The sequence below is a fragment of the Python bivittatus genome, unplaced genomic scaffold (genome assembly GCF_059951505.1).
Source record: "Python bivittatus isolate LINGU-HERP-01145 unplaced genomic scaffold, Pbiv_v1 ctg000330_np1212, whole genome shotgun sequence".
In the NCBI taxonomy this organism is placed as follows: domain Eukaryota; kingdom Metazoa; phylum Chordata; class Lepidosauria; order Squamata; family Pythonidae; genus Python; species Python bivittatus.
In genome coordinates, this window is record NW_028277058.1 from 44,007,666 (window position 1) to 44,027,436 (window position 19,771).

The 19,771-nt window shown below is 38.7% G+C and overlaps 1 protein-coding gene across 3 annotated transcripts in view; it reads right to left on the bottom strand.

Moving 5' to 3' along the window:
• The window catches only part of TBXAS1 (thromboxane A synthase 1), a 237,952-nt gene extending 218,447 nt beyond the window's left edge, over positions 1 to 19,505 (bottom strand). Inside the window, exons 1-2 of one of the 3 annotated variants that reach the window (XM_015889542.3) lie at positions 19,277 to 19,505; positions 6,784 to 6,903 (exon numbers count right to left, since the gene is read on the bottom strand). In XM_015889542.3, the coding sequence (XP_015745028.1) occupies positions 6,784 to 6,881 (98 nt within the window). In that variant the 5' untranslated portion in view covers positions 6,882 to 6,903; positions 19,277 to 19,505. Of the gene's footprint in view, positions 1 to 6,783; positions 6,904 to 17,118; positions 17,260 to 19,018; positions 19,096 to 19,276 lie in introns of those variants that run through there. The other 2 variants (XM_025172010.2, XM_025171937.2) reach the window with 2 other exon arrangements.
• Positions 19,506 to 19,771: the final 266 nt, after the last annotated feature.

Genomic DNA, 19,771 nt, shown 5'->3' on the forward strand with positions numbered 1-19,771 from the left:
AAACTTGGATGGATGGGAAAGACAAGCTTCTCCTATGGAACTCAGACTCAAATTCCCAGGCAGGCTCACGCAAGAGAAAGCAGTCTTTCAGATATTGGCTTAACTAAAACTAAAAATATCTGCTTTTCCACCACAACTATAACTGTGGTGGGAAATTCAGGATAAGCAGAGAGGCTAAAATGCCATTATTACATGTACCACTGGAACAGCTGGGTTATATTCATTTCACTTCAGGATCTGAAGAACTGAGTGATCTATCTTTAACAATAAAAAGACGATACATTTAATCTGTCTTTTGTTCCTTTCCTTTATTCTTCCATGGTCCTCTCTCCTATTTATGTTACAAACCCGTTGGGGGCCTGAAGATCCCCCTCTTATAGAAAACTGGCACTAACACCTGGAACCAAATAAAAATCTAGTAAAATAATCTGAGTTGCAGCCACTGATAGTTTGGGGTTAGGCAAGGCATTGCAAACTCCTTTCTCTTTCCCTCTGAGGTTTTATTCATTAAAAAATACATATAACTGCTTCTATTTCCTCCTTCTTTACCCAGAATCTATAATCTCCAGTGCTATTTCCTGCAAATATCAATGGCTCTGACAGCAAATATTTCAGTGTTTTTAGCAATTTTATTATACCAACACTGTAAAAGTCCACAATATTTATAATCACATTGCTATCTTGAAAAAAAATCTGTATTCCACCTCTCCAAGAAGGTAGGCTATCCTCTACCGTACACCTGGAGATAGGATGAATAGAGAATAGCTGGAGGAAACTAGTTGCAGAGGACTGGGCCCCAGGGGCCTCTGTTGATTTATTTTTTTGTACACAAATATATATACATACACACAAACACACACATTTTTTAAAAAAATCTGCATTCTAATTATCAAAATGTGATCATTCAACAAAGTCTCTGCTTAAAGATGCTGCAGCTAAACACACACAAGGGGAGGGAGCAAGATGAAAGACAGACAAACTGGGAGAGGGCTTTGCAGAATTGGGAAGGGATTAGAAGGCATTTTATAAAATAAGCAACCTATTAACTAACATTAAGGTCCAGAAGTCCCTTTAAGTATTAGTAATTTGGCAGCAGCTTCAGATCTGTGACTTGGTTACCAGCAACTGAGATATGTATAATTAACCGGACATTTCTGTTTGAAAATTCTACTTTATTCCTCTCACCAAGACATCTGAAAAACACCAAGAATCCAAAATCCAATAACAACACCCTAATCAAGGAACTACCAAGGAGAAAACCACACCCCCACCAACGCTGGCAGGGCAAGCTTCTGTGTATAAACAAGAAGCAAACCCCACGCTCACTAACACTGATGACGTTAGCTAGTCGAGTAATCAAACGTCTACAAGCAAACAATCAAGCTCAGAGAGCACCAAGGACTCCACAGTTCAACCCATATTCTCTTCTACTGGAATTTACTCCAAGTTATAATTTAAGGGGAAATTGGTATAAAATGTTTTACAAATGGCATATTACTCCATCAATAATTATCAAGATAGATAAATCATATAACAATAATTTTTGCAAATGGCATAATGAAGAAGGAACGTTTTATCACATATATTGTTATGTAAAACAAAAATATCCAAAGTACTGGAAACCAGAAATATTCTTATTAGGTATAATAGCCAAAAATATAAACATAAAATATCACAATTTACTAAGATATACATTGACAGCTGCAAGAACAAATCTGGCTCAATGTTAGAAAAAAGGAACTTTGCTAACAATATCAGATAGCTAGAGCAAAATTAGATAATATGCAGCAATGGCAAAATTAAAGGTATATATCCATATTAGAAGTCTAATCAAATATAAGCAAGAATGGGTCTCATATATACTACATATTACACAGCAGGGCAAATTTGGAATATGGTCTTTAGACATAACTTCTTTCAGGCATCCCATCAAGTCGTCTTTTTTCAATCCTACCTAATATTGGACTAAACCCCTTCAACTGGAGTGGCAGATAAGCCCTGGTCAAAAAAATAAAAACAACATTTATATTGCTATTTTCTCGGTTTATCTCCATTTTTTAATCTCCCTAACTGGTGGCTAAATAATTTTACATCTGTTCTGATTATTTGTTTGTTTGCTTGCACTTCATTAAAATTCTCTCTTTAAAAAAAATAATGGGGAAAATGGTAAGTATATTTCATTCAAGCATCTTCCAAGTATACACACTGGTGTGCAGCCTGGGTTTGTTCAACCTCAGCTATGGAACTCCCTGGATGACTTTGGACTACTCACTGCTTTTTGGACCAACATTCCTCACTGGGCTGTTTGCTTGATTAAAATCCCCATGTAAGTCAGCCCTGAGCTCCTGGAGGAGAGGTATAACACAAATCAAACAAAAAACAAATAATATCCATCCACAGCACTCATTGACTAACTGTGAAGTGGCCAGTCCAATGTGCTTTCCTTCAAGAAAAGTGTTTCAACTCTCCAAAGATGCTTTGTGATTTCAGTAATTTTTTTTAAAAAAATGAGGAATCAATGCTCTGTTATAAACATTGGGCATATTCATTCATTTTGAAGGTTGGCCGCAGACGGATAAGGAAAATAAGGAAAGGGTCAAGATAGTACATTGGCTCTGCATCTCGTCCACTGATCAGTACAGTTTGGGTATATGAAATGATGGGGAGATAGCTAATTCAGAAAGTAGGTTGTGTGCTCCAACTTCTATTTTATAGAACGGTTCAGATCCTCCCAAGATACACTGAAGCCCAATGAAACCCTATCATTACAAATCCCATGGCATCACAGACTATCATCTGTTCTCTGGGTTTAGCTCCACAACAGAGCCTCCCATAACTACTGCAAATAGAGAACTCTTGCGCTTCTAGCTCTGGCTTTAAGAGCCACTCTAATTCTTTTTACTATCATCTCAATGTTCTTGGGCCCATCTGTCTTCAACGTAGCAATCCTGACAGAGAATGATCTCACCTCTTCCAACCCAATTTGTTGATCTTATTTTACTCACAACTACATACTTGGTTGAGCCAGTTGTTTTGATGCTAACAAACTTGTGATGCTTATTTTTTAATTGCATTCTGTTGCACAAGCAGAAAACTAACGTGGTTTGTTACTATCAAAGGAGATAGTAGGATCCTGGGATCTTGAAACTATGCCCGAACTTATACATGATTTAAAAACCACATTGGCTGGGTTCACAGAACACATTAAGTCAAAATTAAATAAGCCATACAAGACTTGTGGTACACTATATTCCTGAATTAAACACAACACACTAAGTCCTAATGATGTCTCTTCGGTTTTGGCTTTGTATGCTGGCAGGGAATTCTGATAGTTGTAGTCCCAGCATACCTGGAAGGCACCAGATTTGGAGGGCGGGGGAGGGTGGTTTGTTTTGGCAACTCGTCTTTAGGGTCTGAGACAGAAATACTTCCTGTTGACAATTTTAGTCAGAAATGGCCAGGACTGAATCTGGTGTGTTCTGCATGCAAATAATGGGTTCTGTAACTGAGCTGTGGTCTCTCCACATAGCCACTAAATGCAGTGAAGCAAAGTCTCATGGTAGCCAAGGAAGGTGGAATTTTCCTGTCTTTTGCCAAACAAATATCCGTGTGGTTTTTGAGCCCAGAATCTGGCTACACGGTTCTATGAAATTCAGCTACTAACAGCATATTCTCCCCTACTATAGAAGAGAGGAAGATAAGACATTTCTATTAGGAAAAAATACAGGGGAACTCAGTTCTATACCCAAACCATTGACAAAGATGCATATACAAACAACCAAGAAGTTGCTCACTCAGAAAGCATGAAGGTTATCTTTGCAGGGTAAGTGACAAGTGACGCAAATGTTTTGCTACCAGCATTAGCCCAGGCCCATCAGGGTTGCTTTTCGCAAACCCCTTCTATCAGCCAGCATATCATTTAAAGCATGGCATTCCACAACATGTGCCTAACAAAGAGGCCATTTAAGACTCAGCTCTGCCTGCGCTAATCTTCCAAAATCAAGAAGGGAGACATTTCACAGCACTATTCGGGTGTTTAGATTAACACTGGAAAGCTGCATCTGATGGTCTAATGCAGTACAGTGACAGTCCATGGGAAGAGGTTATTGCCACCTCTGCTGAGAAACAGAAGACATTTTTAAGCAGGATCAGATAAGGAACAGAGTCTGAACCCGCCGTCTCCATATATTAAGAAGTGAGATTAGCACATGGACTGAAAAATAAGCAGAAAATGATGGAGGAGGACTTTATCCCAAACAGAAAATAGGGAGGTCATAAGAAGTGCAGACAGACAAGCTTCATTAAGTGTCCGCTTCAGAATTATGAAACAAAGCAAATTTGAAGTGTACCCCCCCACACACACATAGACACCTACACCTCTATTTCCACATTTCTAACACTCAGGTTGGTTTAGATAAGCTGGTGAAGATCAACTTTGAACAACGATGTCTGAAAGCAGTGACAGCTTCTTCATAATGCCAAGGTTATGGTACATTAAACTTTAAATGAGAGGCAAATTCCTGCATTCATTTTATTAAGGCATTCACAGGCAGGAGAATGAAAGCCACAAAAGGAATAAGCACATCAAGGCCAGACAGCAGAGACTTAGCTCCATATTCTATTAAAGATTTTAATAATCTATTATTTATAGCAATAATATTTCATATGAAGAACTACATCGTTTGCCATCCTAAAATGTTAAAGTATTGCTAACTTCATACTTTCTCATTTAAATCTCAGTAAAACATTTTTATGCATCTATCATCCCCATGCTTTCCAGTTTTAAGTCACTCTTCTAGATAACTGAAACATTGGCTCCAAACAAAATCAGAAAGTTATTTGTTTGCTAGTGGGCCAGAAGGTTCAAAACCACAGTTATTGTAAACCAAGAAGCCAAGACTCTTTCAAGTCACTTGAAAACAGCTTAAAATGATCTAAATTTGGCAAAGAACTGCTGACTTGAAGCACCACTAAGAAGAGTATCCCTCTTAAGCACAGTGCCCCAAAACAGATGTCCTAGGCACACCCACAAGCACACTCCCAGCTTTAGACCTACATCGTGTTCTTGCAACAGTTTGGGAACTGAGTAACACATCAGATCCCCAAAGTAATGGAGATATGCTTTCTTTGGAAAAAGTGGCCTTCAGAGCATCTAGGAATGCATGGGAATATTTTCAAGGAAGCTTCCAGGTTATCCTTCTACCATTAAAGCAGAGTTAGTGTGCTGTCAATGGACACCAGTGAATCTACAAACACTTTCTTTGATATCTGCCAGGTTCCTTACCCTGGCTTTAATTTTTAATTAAAAATGGCAAGTTGTCATGCTACAAAAGAAAGCATAACCTATAGCATCTTGTTTTCAAGAATTTTTCTAAATCCCCCAAAGGCCCAATTGGCATTTTTAGAAAAACAAAATAAGGACGGAGGGAACTGTGGTTCAGTGCTATATATGGAAAAGTGCCTACCTATCCACAAAAAAATCAAAGATATGTTGGAGTGATAGAGAGAATCCTCCGTAGCTAGAACTGATCATACAGTAAATGGATGTTGTATGACAGGCTATATACAGCCCTGTAGCCTCCCCAACAATAGCTGTTTTTTGGGGAGACCTATGACATGCTCTCAAAATTCCAAATGTGTTCACAAGAACAAAAATACACTAAAGTATTAAATGATAATCACAACGGTAATACCAATAACTATTAACTGCAGTACTATATACTGCTATTCATGTCCACAGCACTTTACAGGACACTGAGTCTACTTCAAAAAGTTTACAACATAAAAATTGTTTCATGGGACACCAAGGTATGGGAACTAAGAGGGTAGTTCCACAAGATTCATGAAAATGTGGCTTTTGAGGTATGACCTACAGGAACTAAGACATGGGATCGTACAAGCATTACAGAGCAGAAAATCTGGACACAGAAGATGGGAGAGCTGGAAAAGTAAAACTCACAGGCAGAGATGTATCAGAAGAGAAGAAAAATACTTCCAGCTGACAGCTATTATTCATTTCATCCCCATTATTTTGAAACAAAACAGTCACATAAATATAATTAATTCCTATGAAGATTTGGGGCAATGGAAAGGAAAAAGAACAATTACCCAGTTTAAAGGTATTAAGAACATTCCTTTAATTATAGTATGAGTTTTCAATATATTTTGTTTTACTTATGGTAGTGAGCCAGTTTTAAAAAATTAAGTCAATCAACTGCCTTGCTTTCCATCTATTAATTGATCTCAATAATACAGCACATAAAGACTGTTAATTATTCTAATAGTTTCTGTCATGGAGAATCACAAACCACATATTGTTATGGAAATAATCTTGAATAACGCGTTTGAATCAGAGGTACAAAGGATGGTTTGAACCAGCATCTACACAGAAACTCTTTCACAGAAGATGGTCTAATTAAAATTTAACTGCCATACTTTCAAACAAGTAATCAGTTGATAATGATGATGAATTCTTGCAACTATAAATTTAACTATTTCTAATTTTGCTTAAGTAAATTAGTATTTAAAATGTCACAAAATTCTTTATTGCAAAGACATTCAATAGACACATATATTTTAAAGACTAGTATTTATCAGGGGTAACCTTTTGCAGACCTGAGTCCACTTCTTGAGATGGACAGAGTCTTGCCTTAAGTTGATAGTATCACCAAAGCCTGTTGACTTTTGTTCTTCAAAAATAACTTCAGTTTGGAAACCAAACAATGATGATCTCATTGTTCCTTTAAACTATATTTGGGAATTATAACTCTTAAGTCCACTTACCAAGCAAGGAGAACCAACATTATCGTCAGAAGAGTCAGCGTAGCTGTTGTAACATTAGTCTCGACAAAGTCAAGCTTCAAGACATCCGTAAGTCCCATTGTCTTCTACTGGAGGAGCACGCTGGTCAAACAGGCAGAAAAGAAAGACGTTTCATTAGTTAGGAGATGAGAGACTTCCAACTGTTAATACAAATGACAAGCTACAGCAAAAGAGGAACCAAGGAAGTTAAGTTACGTCAAAGTTACTCCAAACCAAAACACCAACTTTTCCTGTTCTTGCTGCCTTACAGAGGCAAAATTAAGGGTTTCCTGCATTAGTAGGCCAAAACAATACTCTTCCCATCCTCTCAACATTAACAACTACAACAGTAATAAATATTTACATAGCTGCTGCCTGATATAGCAGAGCTGGCATACAGGGATGAATAAAGGATAAGAATGAACTAACCTCTCTTATGAGGTATAGATTTCAAAGCCCAGAGGGCAGTGGGTAAGAAATCAATGAGTTCTTTATCTCTTTTTAATAGAAAATATCTTACACAATATGAAGACTCTGGGCTTGCATTGTTGATTAATAGGAATACTGCTGGACAGACAGCTTTAGAAATATGCTATCCAAAGACTTAAGCAAATAGTGGATGGGCCAGATTCCTCCTTTGCAGACCTGCTAAGGAGGTCTTTTCCCACTTGCACCTAACTGGGGCAGAAATATCCCTGGCCATATCTGGTTTCTGCTGTGTCACTGTGGCATGTGGCATCTTATTCCTAGTCTATGAAGGAGACTAGCTTATGCCATCTTTATCTGTATGGCTTTTAAAGCAGCGTTTTCCCTCTTAAACTAAGTAGCACTCATTAACAAGGTTTGTAAAATCTGTGATGCTTTGCCACCTCTTATCCTGGAGATAAAGTCAGATGGCCAGTAGTGAGCAGGATCAGAGTGGCCCTTATTGGCTATTTTGGGCTGAAAGGGGAGTGTTTTTTCCTTCCAGTCCATGGTCTGTCTCATCTGCTGCCATTCTGCTGTTGTCTGCCCAAAGAGCTAGACACAGCCACACTGCATTGGGGGTCTATCAGACCTACACAACAGCACTGTGTTGATCATCTGTTAACGCTATGGTTTAGTGCAAGGCTGAAACAGTATAATACCAAAATAAGGGGACCAACTCAACTCCCCTTTTAATTTTTCCCCAAGCAGAGTATGGAGGAATCTGGAAGTCAGCATTGGTTACTTATTTAAAGAAAGGAAAAAAATTGTACATAAAAGTGCTGCTTCTAACTCAGCTCCCTTTGTGACTCTGGCTTTTTTTAAAAAAAATATTCAGTTCAGTTTATAACAAAATAGGACAGAGGAGGAGGGCGACAGGAAGGAGTCTGAAGAAGATGCCAGAGTCCTGTACCCAGACATGCTCTGTGCTGTTGCAGCACCTTGATTCTGGTTTTTTATGGTATTTATTAATGTGTTTTTTTATATTTCCTCTGTTGTTTTTATCTGTCTTCTTATCTGACTGTTGTACGCCACCCAGAGTTGCTCCAGTGAAATGGGTGGCTACATAAATTTGCTTAATAAATAAATAAATAAAATGTCTTTCTTGCCAGCTAGTGATGTGCAGAAGAGGGAAGATAGTAAACCAATTGCTTTGCTTATCACATGTTCACACGCACAGACAGGACAGCACCAATGAGTGAGAATGAGCAATGAGAATCAGCAATGAGTGAGAACAAAGTAGTTGAGGGACAATAGGGGTCAGCATTGTGGGCAGCAAATTTCATAGTTTTATGCTGACTCAAGGATAGATAGTACTTTAATGCACCAGCTGAAGTTTCCGGATACTCTTCAAGGGCAGCCCCATGTAGAGTGCATTGAAACAGTCCAACTGGGAGGTGACCAGGGCATGCGTTACCGTGAGTAGGGCCCCCAGCTCCAGGCACAGCTTTTAGCTTCCCATTGCATTCTCCACCATCCCAGATAAATTTTTTTACTCCCTGGGCAAGAAGACCCACTTCTGAACAAAGCAAAGCAGCTCCACACCATTTAAAAATGTTTCTGTGACTACTTCTGGTCAAGATATGAAGAGGGAGGTGCTTTAGATCAGTGTTTCTCAACCTCAGCAATTTTAAGATGTGATTACTTCAAATCCCAGAATTCTGCAGCTGGGCTGAGAGCTGAAGTCCACCCATCTTAAAGTTGCTGAGGTTGAGAAATGCTGCTTTAGATTCAGCGTGGGCACACCCACTGTATCTGTAGGCAGTACCTCAAAGACAGCAACAGAGACTCATAAAAATATGTATTTGAGTTCAAGGAGGTGGCGATACAGCTGCAATACAGTTCCACCTGGTCACCACCTTCGTAATGCCTTGACTTTGAACAAATAATTCCTTTAAGAAGCTACTAACAAGTATAAAGAAGGTGCTTGCTTTGGATACTCTGCCAGGTTACTTCACTATGGAATACTGCAGTGGACCCTACTTGGGCCTGCCCTCAAAGACCACTCAGAAGCTACAGGTGGTCCAGAATGCAGAGCACAAGTTGTTATGGAATGCCTCAGTACAGCCATGTATTCTTTCCTACCTGAACTGTACTTATTACCAGTAGGCTTCCAGCTGCAATTCAAGGTGATAGTTATCACCTACAAACCTTACACGGCATAGAGCCTGGATATCTGAGGGACAATCTTTCTCCAGTTGTCTCTGCCTATCTCATAAGATCCAACAGAGTCGGCAAGCTTTGGGTCCCATCTTTTAAGCAGTGCCATTGTGTGAGACCCAGAAGACATACCTTCTCAGTCACGGCACCTGCCCTCTAGAACACATTTCCCTTGAGGTTTTTAGGATTATTCTCCCCTGGTTTGGATATTTAGCCTTTAAGCATCCAGAGTGTGGCTTTATAAAAAAAATTCTTTGGGAAATTTATGCAAATTTTAAAAGCTTAAAAATCAGGTTTTTGTACCTTCTCTGGCAAATCTCAGAAACAAGTATTCTACACTTTGTATTCCCATAAATACAAAGGCAGACCTTTCAAAGCAGCCTTTCAATTGTTTTTATTGCTGCTTTTAATGCCTCTGGTTTAATTTGCATTTTATATCTTATTTTATATTTTATTTAAAGCATTGAGAGAACTGGCAATAAAATAAATTTAATCAATAACGTAATTAATCCTAAAATCATATCTTTTATTTATTTAAGGCTTCTCTAATTTCCTCTATTATATTCTGTATTCTTATCACACCAACACACATGGACATTTGCTCACTAAATCACTTACACAACAAGTCATTCCTAAGAAGATTGGCCCCTGCAATATCCAAACTATGGTTTGTTCTCTGTTCTATAAGACATGCAATGCCCTGCCTGTGTGCTCTGCAGATTAAGCAAAAAGATCAATGAGTTCACTAGCAGCTTTGCACAGCCTTTCACACATCCAATGTGTTGTGCCTGTGTTTATAGCATTAATAGCACCAACACTTCCAAATGCAAGTCTAAATCAATAAATGCTTTGCCACATCACCGTGGTCCAGAAAGCAACGGCTTCAAAACAGGAAAATTGCAATCAACAAGCTCTTCCCTATCAGTGATTGGAGTGTTCTCCTCAAGTCAGCTTCAATAGTTTCTTTATTATACCCTTTGCCAGCATAACTGGCCAGCACTATCTGATTCTAAATGAACAACCCATGTTATGCAAAAAAGCAGTAATTATGGCAAGCAGGATACAGGAAATCTTGAACTTATGAGCTAGCTTTGTACTGCGCCAGAACATTTGGCATGTTGATCCCAGAAGTGGCAGCTCTGACTGGCAGCAACTCTCTAGGGCAGTGTTTCTCAACCTTGGAAGGGTTGAGATGTGGACTTCAACTCCCAGAATTCCCCAGCCAGCATGAATCCCCCAGCCAGAAGTCCACATCTCAACCCTTCCAAGGTTGAGAAACACTGCTCTAGGGTTTCAAGAAGGCAACTTTCCCAAGGTCTGCTACCTGGGATTATAAAGAAAACTGCCATTGTCAGGGGTTAGGATCAGGGTGTCATGTGAGGCATCCCCGGAAGATAAATAGTGGCAGCAGGAACTACAGCAAGACAGGAGGCAGGGCCAGGGTACAAAGACCCAGAGAGCTTCTTGGAGGAGACCTTTATAACTCAGTGTTACATGTGAATCAAGCCAATATGGCTTGTTCAACAAATCATAGTTAAAACAGTTTGAGTATCTGAACTTAATCACTGGCTAAGTTCATACAATGAATTAAGAAATGAGAAACTTAGCCAATTTTCACTGTCTCTTAAGTAAGTTACTTCCCAGTTGAACAGACCTCTTCTCACGGTTTTATTTCCCTTTCCAATAATTCCTCCTCCTCTACAGAATTTCTCTAGAAGCAAGCATCAACTGGAACTTCTGAATTACATAAAAAGAAAAAGCAACATATCCAAAAATAGATTTAGCTTCAGTAAATGCTTTAGCAAAAAACAGAACTGGAATTTAAGAGCGTCTGGTGTCCAGCCCTTCTTAATCTCAATGTAATGGTACAATTTTGTTATTTTATATTTTTAAAAAATGATTTGGGGACCACGGTTTCTACATGGCAACGTGTACTGCTTCACTGACTTCAAAAGTCATAAGCAAGTTGTGAGTTACTGCGTCTGAGGCCCTTCCTGGTCCACAATCTTGATGGGCAACCTCTGCACTGATGCTTCTGCATCTCACTTATTTCCCTTTGTTTCTTTCCTTCTCCTGCAAATATGAAAGAATGTGGAATTTCTGAATGGCTATTTAAAAAGAAAATGCTGTAAAGTCAACAGTCCAAAGCTTTGGACTGATCAAACTGAGTTTAACTTCAGAAAATTGTCAAGAGCTATCCCAATGATAACCCAGCTAGCTAGACTTAGGAGAAAGAGAAGAATTCTCGTTCTTTGGTCCAACACACATTTATCTGCCAATGGAGAACTTCTGAATTATATTGGAGGAAATGAATTCGAGGGTAGTATTTTCTTTAGGAAGAGAATACTCCATTGGTGCCAGTGGGCATTTTCTCACAATGCCAACAAAACTTTCAGAAGAGGACTTCTTTTGCAGGACCCTGTTAGTAAGAAAGGATGGTTAAATTACCCTCACCCCTTTATATGCAAACTCAGTACATGAGCCTCCAACTGATATTATCAATGTTAAACTTTTAAGACTGCCTCCTCCAACCAGAATCAACCCATCTGATTTGCAAGTCCTGGGAGAAACCGCTGTTGGTCCCCGACTTTTGTAAAATGAGGCACACAAACACGGTTTTCCAATGGGTGTAACTGCATTACAGAACAGCCTCTCTCTGGAGGTGAAATTTACTCCAACATCATTAACCTTATGTTACTAAACATGGAACTTTTTCAGGAGCCTTACCGAGAATGAGACGATGCCATTGAGTATGCAGTTATTAGTGATGATGTAAGGTTTTGTGTTTTTTTACAAGTGGGTTAATTTTTATTGAATTACCATGGCCATTGTATTTATATTCTTATACAGTTATTTTGCTATTAGCCACCAACAGCCTGGCCTGATTGCAGTTGTATGCAAATCTAATCAACAAAGGAACCCAAGGGATAACTTCAAAGAGGCATTGTACTGATTTATTTTACTAGGGATGGATGCTGCTCCAATTGTCAACCTGTGTGTTAATCTATATTGCAGCAATACCTACATTAGGTCAACCCTCAAGTTTCCATCCGGTAAGACAGTTAAAACACCTGGAGAAGGCGGGGGGGTGGGGGGAGAGAGAATGTGACTAGTGTTACTGTCAGATTACATCAATTGCTGTGAGAATCTGCAGACATGTAAATTGGGTCCTATCAGATGCAGACATGATGTAAGTTATTATCAAATGTATTTTCCACCTACCAAAGGAAATGCATAGCTTGCAAAGATGAAAACAGTTCTGATGTTAACAGATGGGTTTTATAATATTCAAACTGTTTGTTTGTTTTTTCTTCCTTCTAGCAAACTTGGGAGACTTCTAAGTAAGGACTGTATTAGCAGCTCAGCTCATCACCTTTAGCTTTATACAAACCATTGCATCATCCTCTACAGCTTTTGCAGACCACCACATAAAATAGAGATCAGTAATATAATGCCTATGAATGAATTTGCGGGATCACTCAATAAACAGTCTCTATAAAATGCTTTTAATTTTTTAATGCATAGCATTTATTGACATTAACAAGTCTCATTAAGTGTTTTTCCCTAATATCTTACACGGTTAAGTGAAAGTGCTGAAAATTTACCAAATTTAGCAATTGCCTGAATTATTTTTGTTTCATATCCACACCCTAGACTCCAGACTGGGAATCACCAGCCTATATAACCCTAATTCATTGATTATGTGCCATTAAGTCATTTTCCACTATAAGCATTCCCCCACCTAGTTCCTTATAGACGTCTAGGCCTAATTCGCAATCAGAATCGCCCAAAGAAGTGAAATTCTGAGGAAATGACGTTGGGTAATGCTGCTGATTGCAAGTTGTCCTTGAAACTTATCTTAAATCAAAGGTCACTGTAAATCTTGCCTAATACGTGGATATAATGGCCAATACACATTTTGCTGTAGCAGCAGCAGGAGGCATGACTATAATTCAGGTGCTAATACATGTTTTCAAGAGATAAACTGCTTACTTTTATTTTCTAACTTCCAAATATCTCCATTTCTCCTTCTACCAGAAGAGTTTGGTTCCAAATTTGTAAGAGAAAGATTAAGAAAGAATCACTAATTGTCTTAAAATATTCATTTGAGAAAAGATGCACTGGTAAATGTTACATCTACTCCTGTTGCATATTTCTGTATAATCAACAGAAAGCTAGAGGCACTGTATAGTATGGTACTGTATTCTATCAGTGCAGCTAGCCTGGGTATTTTAGCGCAGTATAAACCACTAGTTTCAAAATATGTCCTGAACAAGAATGCAAGCCTAATTTGTAAAAGTACAAATTAACGAAAAGTAGATCATAAGCTACTAACAAAATATAAGACAACTGTATAGATAGAAGTAAGGTAGAATCTCCTTCAAGTTCTGGTGACCCCATGAATACATCTACTATATGTCATTTTCTCAGAAACAATAAGGAAGTGATTTGTCAGTACTTTCTTCTAGGATTGTTTTTTTTAAACTTCCCTGTCCAGTCTACAGCCCTGGTATTGCCTGACAGCTTCCGATCCACATACAAACCAGTCTTGCTTAGCTTCCAAATCCAGAAAGCTCTGCCAGAGCTTGTCATCTGCTGAGGCAAGAGAAGTGAACAAGTGACTAAATGTGATGATAAGAAGAGTCTACTAACCTTTTGTAAACACAATGCATTTTACATCAGCAGTTCTACACCACAAATTAAACAAGGAATTTTTTCAACAATGAGTAAGAATTACTAGTATAGCATCACAAATGAAGCAATTAGTAAATGTGTTTCTCTCATTCACGCACCAATACTAAATATGACGTGAACTGGAAATTATGAGAGTTGCATTCCAAGAAACCTGAAGCATACCAGTTTGAAGGCAGTTAAGTTGATTAAAAACTGTCTTTTTTTTTTCCATCAAGCACTGAAGGATGTAATTAAGGCCATGAATATTAGCTACCATATACTTTGGGTGTGTACAGTGAAAGTCCATTGCAAATATCCAATATACAAATAGGTCCAGGTAAACAGGCCAAGTCCCCATATGCCTTTACAATGAAGCCAAATTGTGTTCTCTTTCAATAGCAGGAAAACAAATGGCTGCAGGGAGAGATGACAAATTCATGCTCCTGTCACCTGGTGCTGAAGATTTGACCAGTCCTGTTTGTTTTAGAGACATATGGTAACTGTCAGGACTCCCAGGTGCATCCAAAATTTCTCAATACTTACTTTCCCCCACCTTTTTAAAAAACACCACTGGGATTAATATCTGATACACAAGCTTCTAAGGCAATTCTATACACACACAGGAAAAAGTCCCATTGAACTCTGTAGGCCTTACTTCTATTGCAGTTTAATCTGGATTCCTTTTTGCCCATTTGAAAGATGCAACAATTCAGATTAAGTAAATCCAACAAGGTCCCTGGTAATATCTAATAATCTCTAAATCTCTAATCTCCATGTCGGCCTGCTGCAGCAAAAAAAAAAAAAAGAATTTTGTGGCATTGTAAAGATTAGCTTACACAATAATAAATTTAGTAGTCTTTAAAGTGCTGCGACTCTTTGTTTTCACTACTGGCTAAAATCTCTATTCAGACCAAGTCTGAACACTTTTAAGTTCAAGAATTAATTATCTTAAAACACATCAAGTTCACTGAGAGTAAGAATATACAATTCTGACAGGTATTTATCAGATAAGAGGAAGGAAAGATATAGTCATTTTTTTAAAAAAAATCCTTGCAAGTAGCTAATTAGCACTCTGAAAAAGAGAAGATGTAACCTGACTTTCCTTGCAGTGAACTAGCTTCTACGCTACTTGCAGTGAACATATGTTATCCTTAGGGAGCTTTGAAAAAATATGATACACCCCGTCACCTGCAGTCTGAAATAATAATGACCAGAATTCCACACCTTATTCATGATGCATAGATTACTTTTAAAATGCCAGATGAAACTACACTGAACAATTTGCTACTAAGGCTCTCGGTGGCCTCATGAAGACTGCCCGAAGCATCTTCATGCATCAAAGAGTGCTCCAACCTGGGTTAGCCACCTTTCATTGATACTGAACAGAGCCCTGGTAGGAAAGCAATAGCTTAGACTTTAAAAACTACATTTTTGCACATGAATCAAATGCACATGTTTTATATTTAAAATGCACAAGCATTAATACAATCACTCCAAGGTTGTCCATGTTATTTTTATTTATCATTGATGACTTTCAAGTTGATTTCAAATCAACTGACTTTATCTCCAACCCAGATTTTTTTGCCTCCTGTTTAAATTCTAAACCTATAATTGTGGAAATGTGTCTCTTTTTTTTAAAGGATAAGCATGTAAAAGCAAGCAAAAATGATCCCATGCAATATCTGGCTATAATTTATTTCATGCAAAATGCATATCTCATTCTAGATTAGTGTTTCTCAACCTTAGCCAGTTTAAAATGTATGGACTTCAAAGCCCAGAATTCCCCAACCCAACTGTTCTAGAGGGGTCTTGTGATCACTGCATTTTTCCATAATGGAATGTTGTTACAAAGTTACATGTTGTAACTTTGGAGAAAAGTCCATGAACAGCGCATTCTTCACAAATGCAACAACATATGTTGTTCAAGTGATGACAAGAGACAAAGCTTCTTCTCTTTACACCCATCCCAGATAATTTTTTTTTTCAAAGTTTATTTTTGTTTTTCAGGCTGGATTTCCACTGGCCATCCTTTTGGGTCAAGGTACAGAGATTGCCACTTCTTTTCAGAGGGTGCATTCACATGACATCTTTGGATAATGCACCAAATTCTCATGGCACCTTCAGACAATAGCACATGGCATCTGAAAAAAGTGACCAATCCTGGCACAAAACCATACCGGTAGAGTGATCAGCTCACTATACAACTGCAAACCACAGCTGAGACTGCTGGTTAAGGCAGCGTGCCTTGCTATGCTTTATGTTGACCCTCTGGAGGTTGCAGGAAAAGGAGAAGGAGGAGATTGCAGAAATATAGGCAGTTAAAATGGAAAAGAGGGGGGGAAGCAAACAAAGGTAGGTGCCTATAGCCTGGGAAATAAAACATGTTTCTTATCTGAGGTTACCATGTCCTATAAATGCAGTCATATAGTAGACTGTCATTTTAGGAAATGTTCACCTCAACTGATGCATTTGTTAAATCATCTTTTAAATACCACTGTTAATTTAAGGACATGAACACTGCAAAATCAACTTTGCTTAAACACAAACCCTGTCATATTAATTGTTCCTGCTCTCAAACATAGTATTTTATGTATTTCTTGTCCCCTGCAAATAATAATTCCCAGTCCTCTACAAATTCCTGAATTATATTAAATGACTGCAAAAATGCTGTTTTATGCATTAATATCACACTCCAATCCTTTATCACCCAATCTCTAAACAAAAGGGCTTCTACAGCCACAGCAAATATATTAGTTACTCAGATTACAAACTATACACACCTTCTTGGGAATAAGCTCTGTGGAATTCAGTGCAATTTACTGGTGAATAGACTTGCCTAAATTACACTGCAAATCCTAGCTAGTCTTATATAGCTCCAGTATTACTTAGCATGAACTTTCTTCTATTTTCTCATGAATAACTTTCTTAACTTCCCCTTCCATTTTAATATAGTTCAGGAAATGCTGTGTATTTTTCTTTTCATTAGGGTTTCATCTCTAGAAACAATTGAATACTCACCAACCAATCCCTGCTGTCAATCACACATAAAAAGATGTTTCATCTAATACCTTTCTCTTTGAATAGGATATGATGGAAGAACACAAAGACACAAAGCTATGACTGGTCATTAATTCAGTGATCACTGGAATAAGTCCTTCTTGTCACACCTCTCCCATGCAAATACACAGGAAATGACGGGAAAAATCTCACCTCCTACATTTTTGCTGGTCAGGTAAGTGTTAATTTCATGGGGCGGGAAGCTGCCAACTTTATTAGCTGCCGGCTGTACTAAATTCTTCCTTTTATCCCCTTCTCACCCAGAAACTTTTAAACCGCACCACAAGCCTGTACAAGCCAGCTGCACCCTTTGGACTTTGGGTCTAGAAAAATAAAATGATCTAGAAGAGTTATGGCCAATTCATTCATATCTAAAACTACAGATCCTTTCTTTTTCCAGTATTTAGAGTGGTTCCTTAAAAAGGACTAGAAAATTACAGCCATGATGTGATTTGTTTGGCTCTGCTTTGGGGTACACCCTACCACTGTGCTCTGTAAACCAGTTTATGATTTAGCACAATTGGACATGCAAGTGGAGAGGATGCCCTGCAGTTCCCATCTAAAAGTGTAATTTTCACAAATCAGCCACCCACTGTTATTTCCTTTCTTCTATCTTTAGCACCTAAGTGCTAGTGCTAATAAAGGAGTGGGCTAGAGATCTGTGCACAGAGAACCCAATAGCCCAGTGTTTCTTAACCTCGGCAACTTGAAGATGTGGGGACTTCAACTCCCAGAATTCCCCAGCCAGCCATGCTGGCTGGGGAATTCTGGGAATTGAAGTCCCCACATCTACATCTTCAAGTTGCCCAGGTTGAGAAACACTGCTATAGCCACACATCATAATTTCACATCACCAACCACCTCTGCTATTACACCAAAATTATTCTGGAAAATTTTACTATTAGGCATTAATTACATGTTCTCTCTTATTTCAGTTCAAGGCAGTGAACCTAAATGACAGTCACTGGCTTTGTAAAGGCAGTCAGTATAGGCTTTATGGCAGAAAAGTTTACGGCCATAAAGTTATTTTTCCCTTTTTATTATATTGTTATAAATCTTGATACGTTATATTGTTTCAATACAATGATATTTGTACAGTATTAAAGTTGTTAACATTCTGTTTAGATAACATGGAGTATTGGAAATAGAGAAAAAAAGATATATTCTATCAATATGAATTACAATTTAGGATGTTGATATTACAAGCATAAAATTTGACTTTTTCATACAAAATTGAGTATAACATTAGAGAGAAGAAACTCCTGATTGCCTCAAAATGTTTGTTATACAACGTAGGTTTCACTCTACTTCATTGAGCTGACTGCTTAATCCTGAAGTCTCTATTGTATAATTGCTATATATATAGTTTTACATGTCAATAAAAGGGGGTGGGGGGGAAACAGATAAGATCATATTTAACCAGAATTAAAATACCAAAAGGGCATATTTTAACCAAAGTCTCCCAAGTCCAAGACCATAGGTTGGGGCTTCATAGCACCGGGACTAAGATACGGTTGCTAGTCTGTGCCTCAGTATTTTGCGCAAAGACAAGTTGCTTAATTCCATAAACCATGGAAGTAAATTAAAGTAAATCATGAACTAGTCAGCTATAGGAACCCATCCAGGCACCGAGTCTCGCCGAAAAGTCCAGCCTCTCCACCAGGTTTTCCAAATTCAAGCTACCCTCGCAAGAGGCGTGACATACACCGTAAAAGCGATGTCCTCCTTCCCGCATGTTCACTCGGCAGCAAAACTAACCTGCTATCAGAGTACCGGTACTAAAAACACACCGCTTGATGATCCCACCACCCCCAATTTAGTCGTCGGAAACAACCAACCAAGCAGAAGTAGCAAAATCAACCTTGAAAAGAGAAATACGCAGATTAAGAAACTTCTCAAGACCGCTAAACCTCAGCTTCATTCATTCCTAGTCGAAATCGCACACGTGACTCTCACTTTTGGCCGGTCCTTAACTCTTCCACGAGTGGGCGGGGCCTCTATTCCTCTCTTGGGGCACGGGCTTCGTCTGTGCAAAGCCGTTTGCGCGTGTTCCCCTCGGAAAAGGCATACTTCAGGGCTTTCTCTCCCCCTCCCCACAATAAAAATGTTCAACTGATACCTCACAGAACGAGCAAAACCGAGGCTGCTAATCAGACGCTTCTGCACGAATAGCAGGACTGAAACGCCTTGCCTGGAACTGCCACATGGAAGGACTAGACCTTCGGAGTCGCCTGGCCCTCAAAGACGACTTGCATTGTTTGCATAGCCCAAGGGTGGGACCAGTTTGCGATTTATCTTCCTCCTTTTTTCCCCTTAAAGAAAGCATTCTCCGAGCTGAGCAGGTGTTTCGAAACCTGACGCTGAGCAAAGAACGCTGAAACTACAAGTCCCAGCGTGCCATAGGAAAGGAAAACTACCTCGCCAGTGCAAAATGGATTCTGGGAGTTGTAGTGCTAATATTTCCGGGCTCTTCTTTAAAGGAAATACCGTACTGGATGTTCAAAGAATACACGCCTCCCATTCATGCATGTCGATATATAGGTCGAAAACAATGTTTCGATGGGGTTGGCTTATATAATGGCTTCATAGCAATACTTCATTATTATCAGAGTAA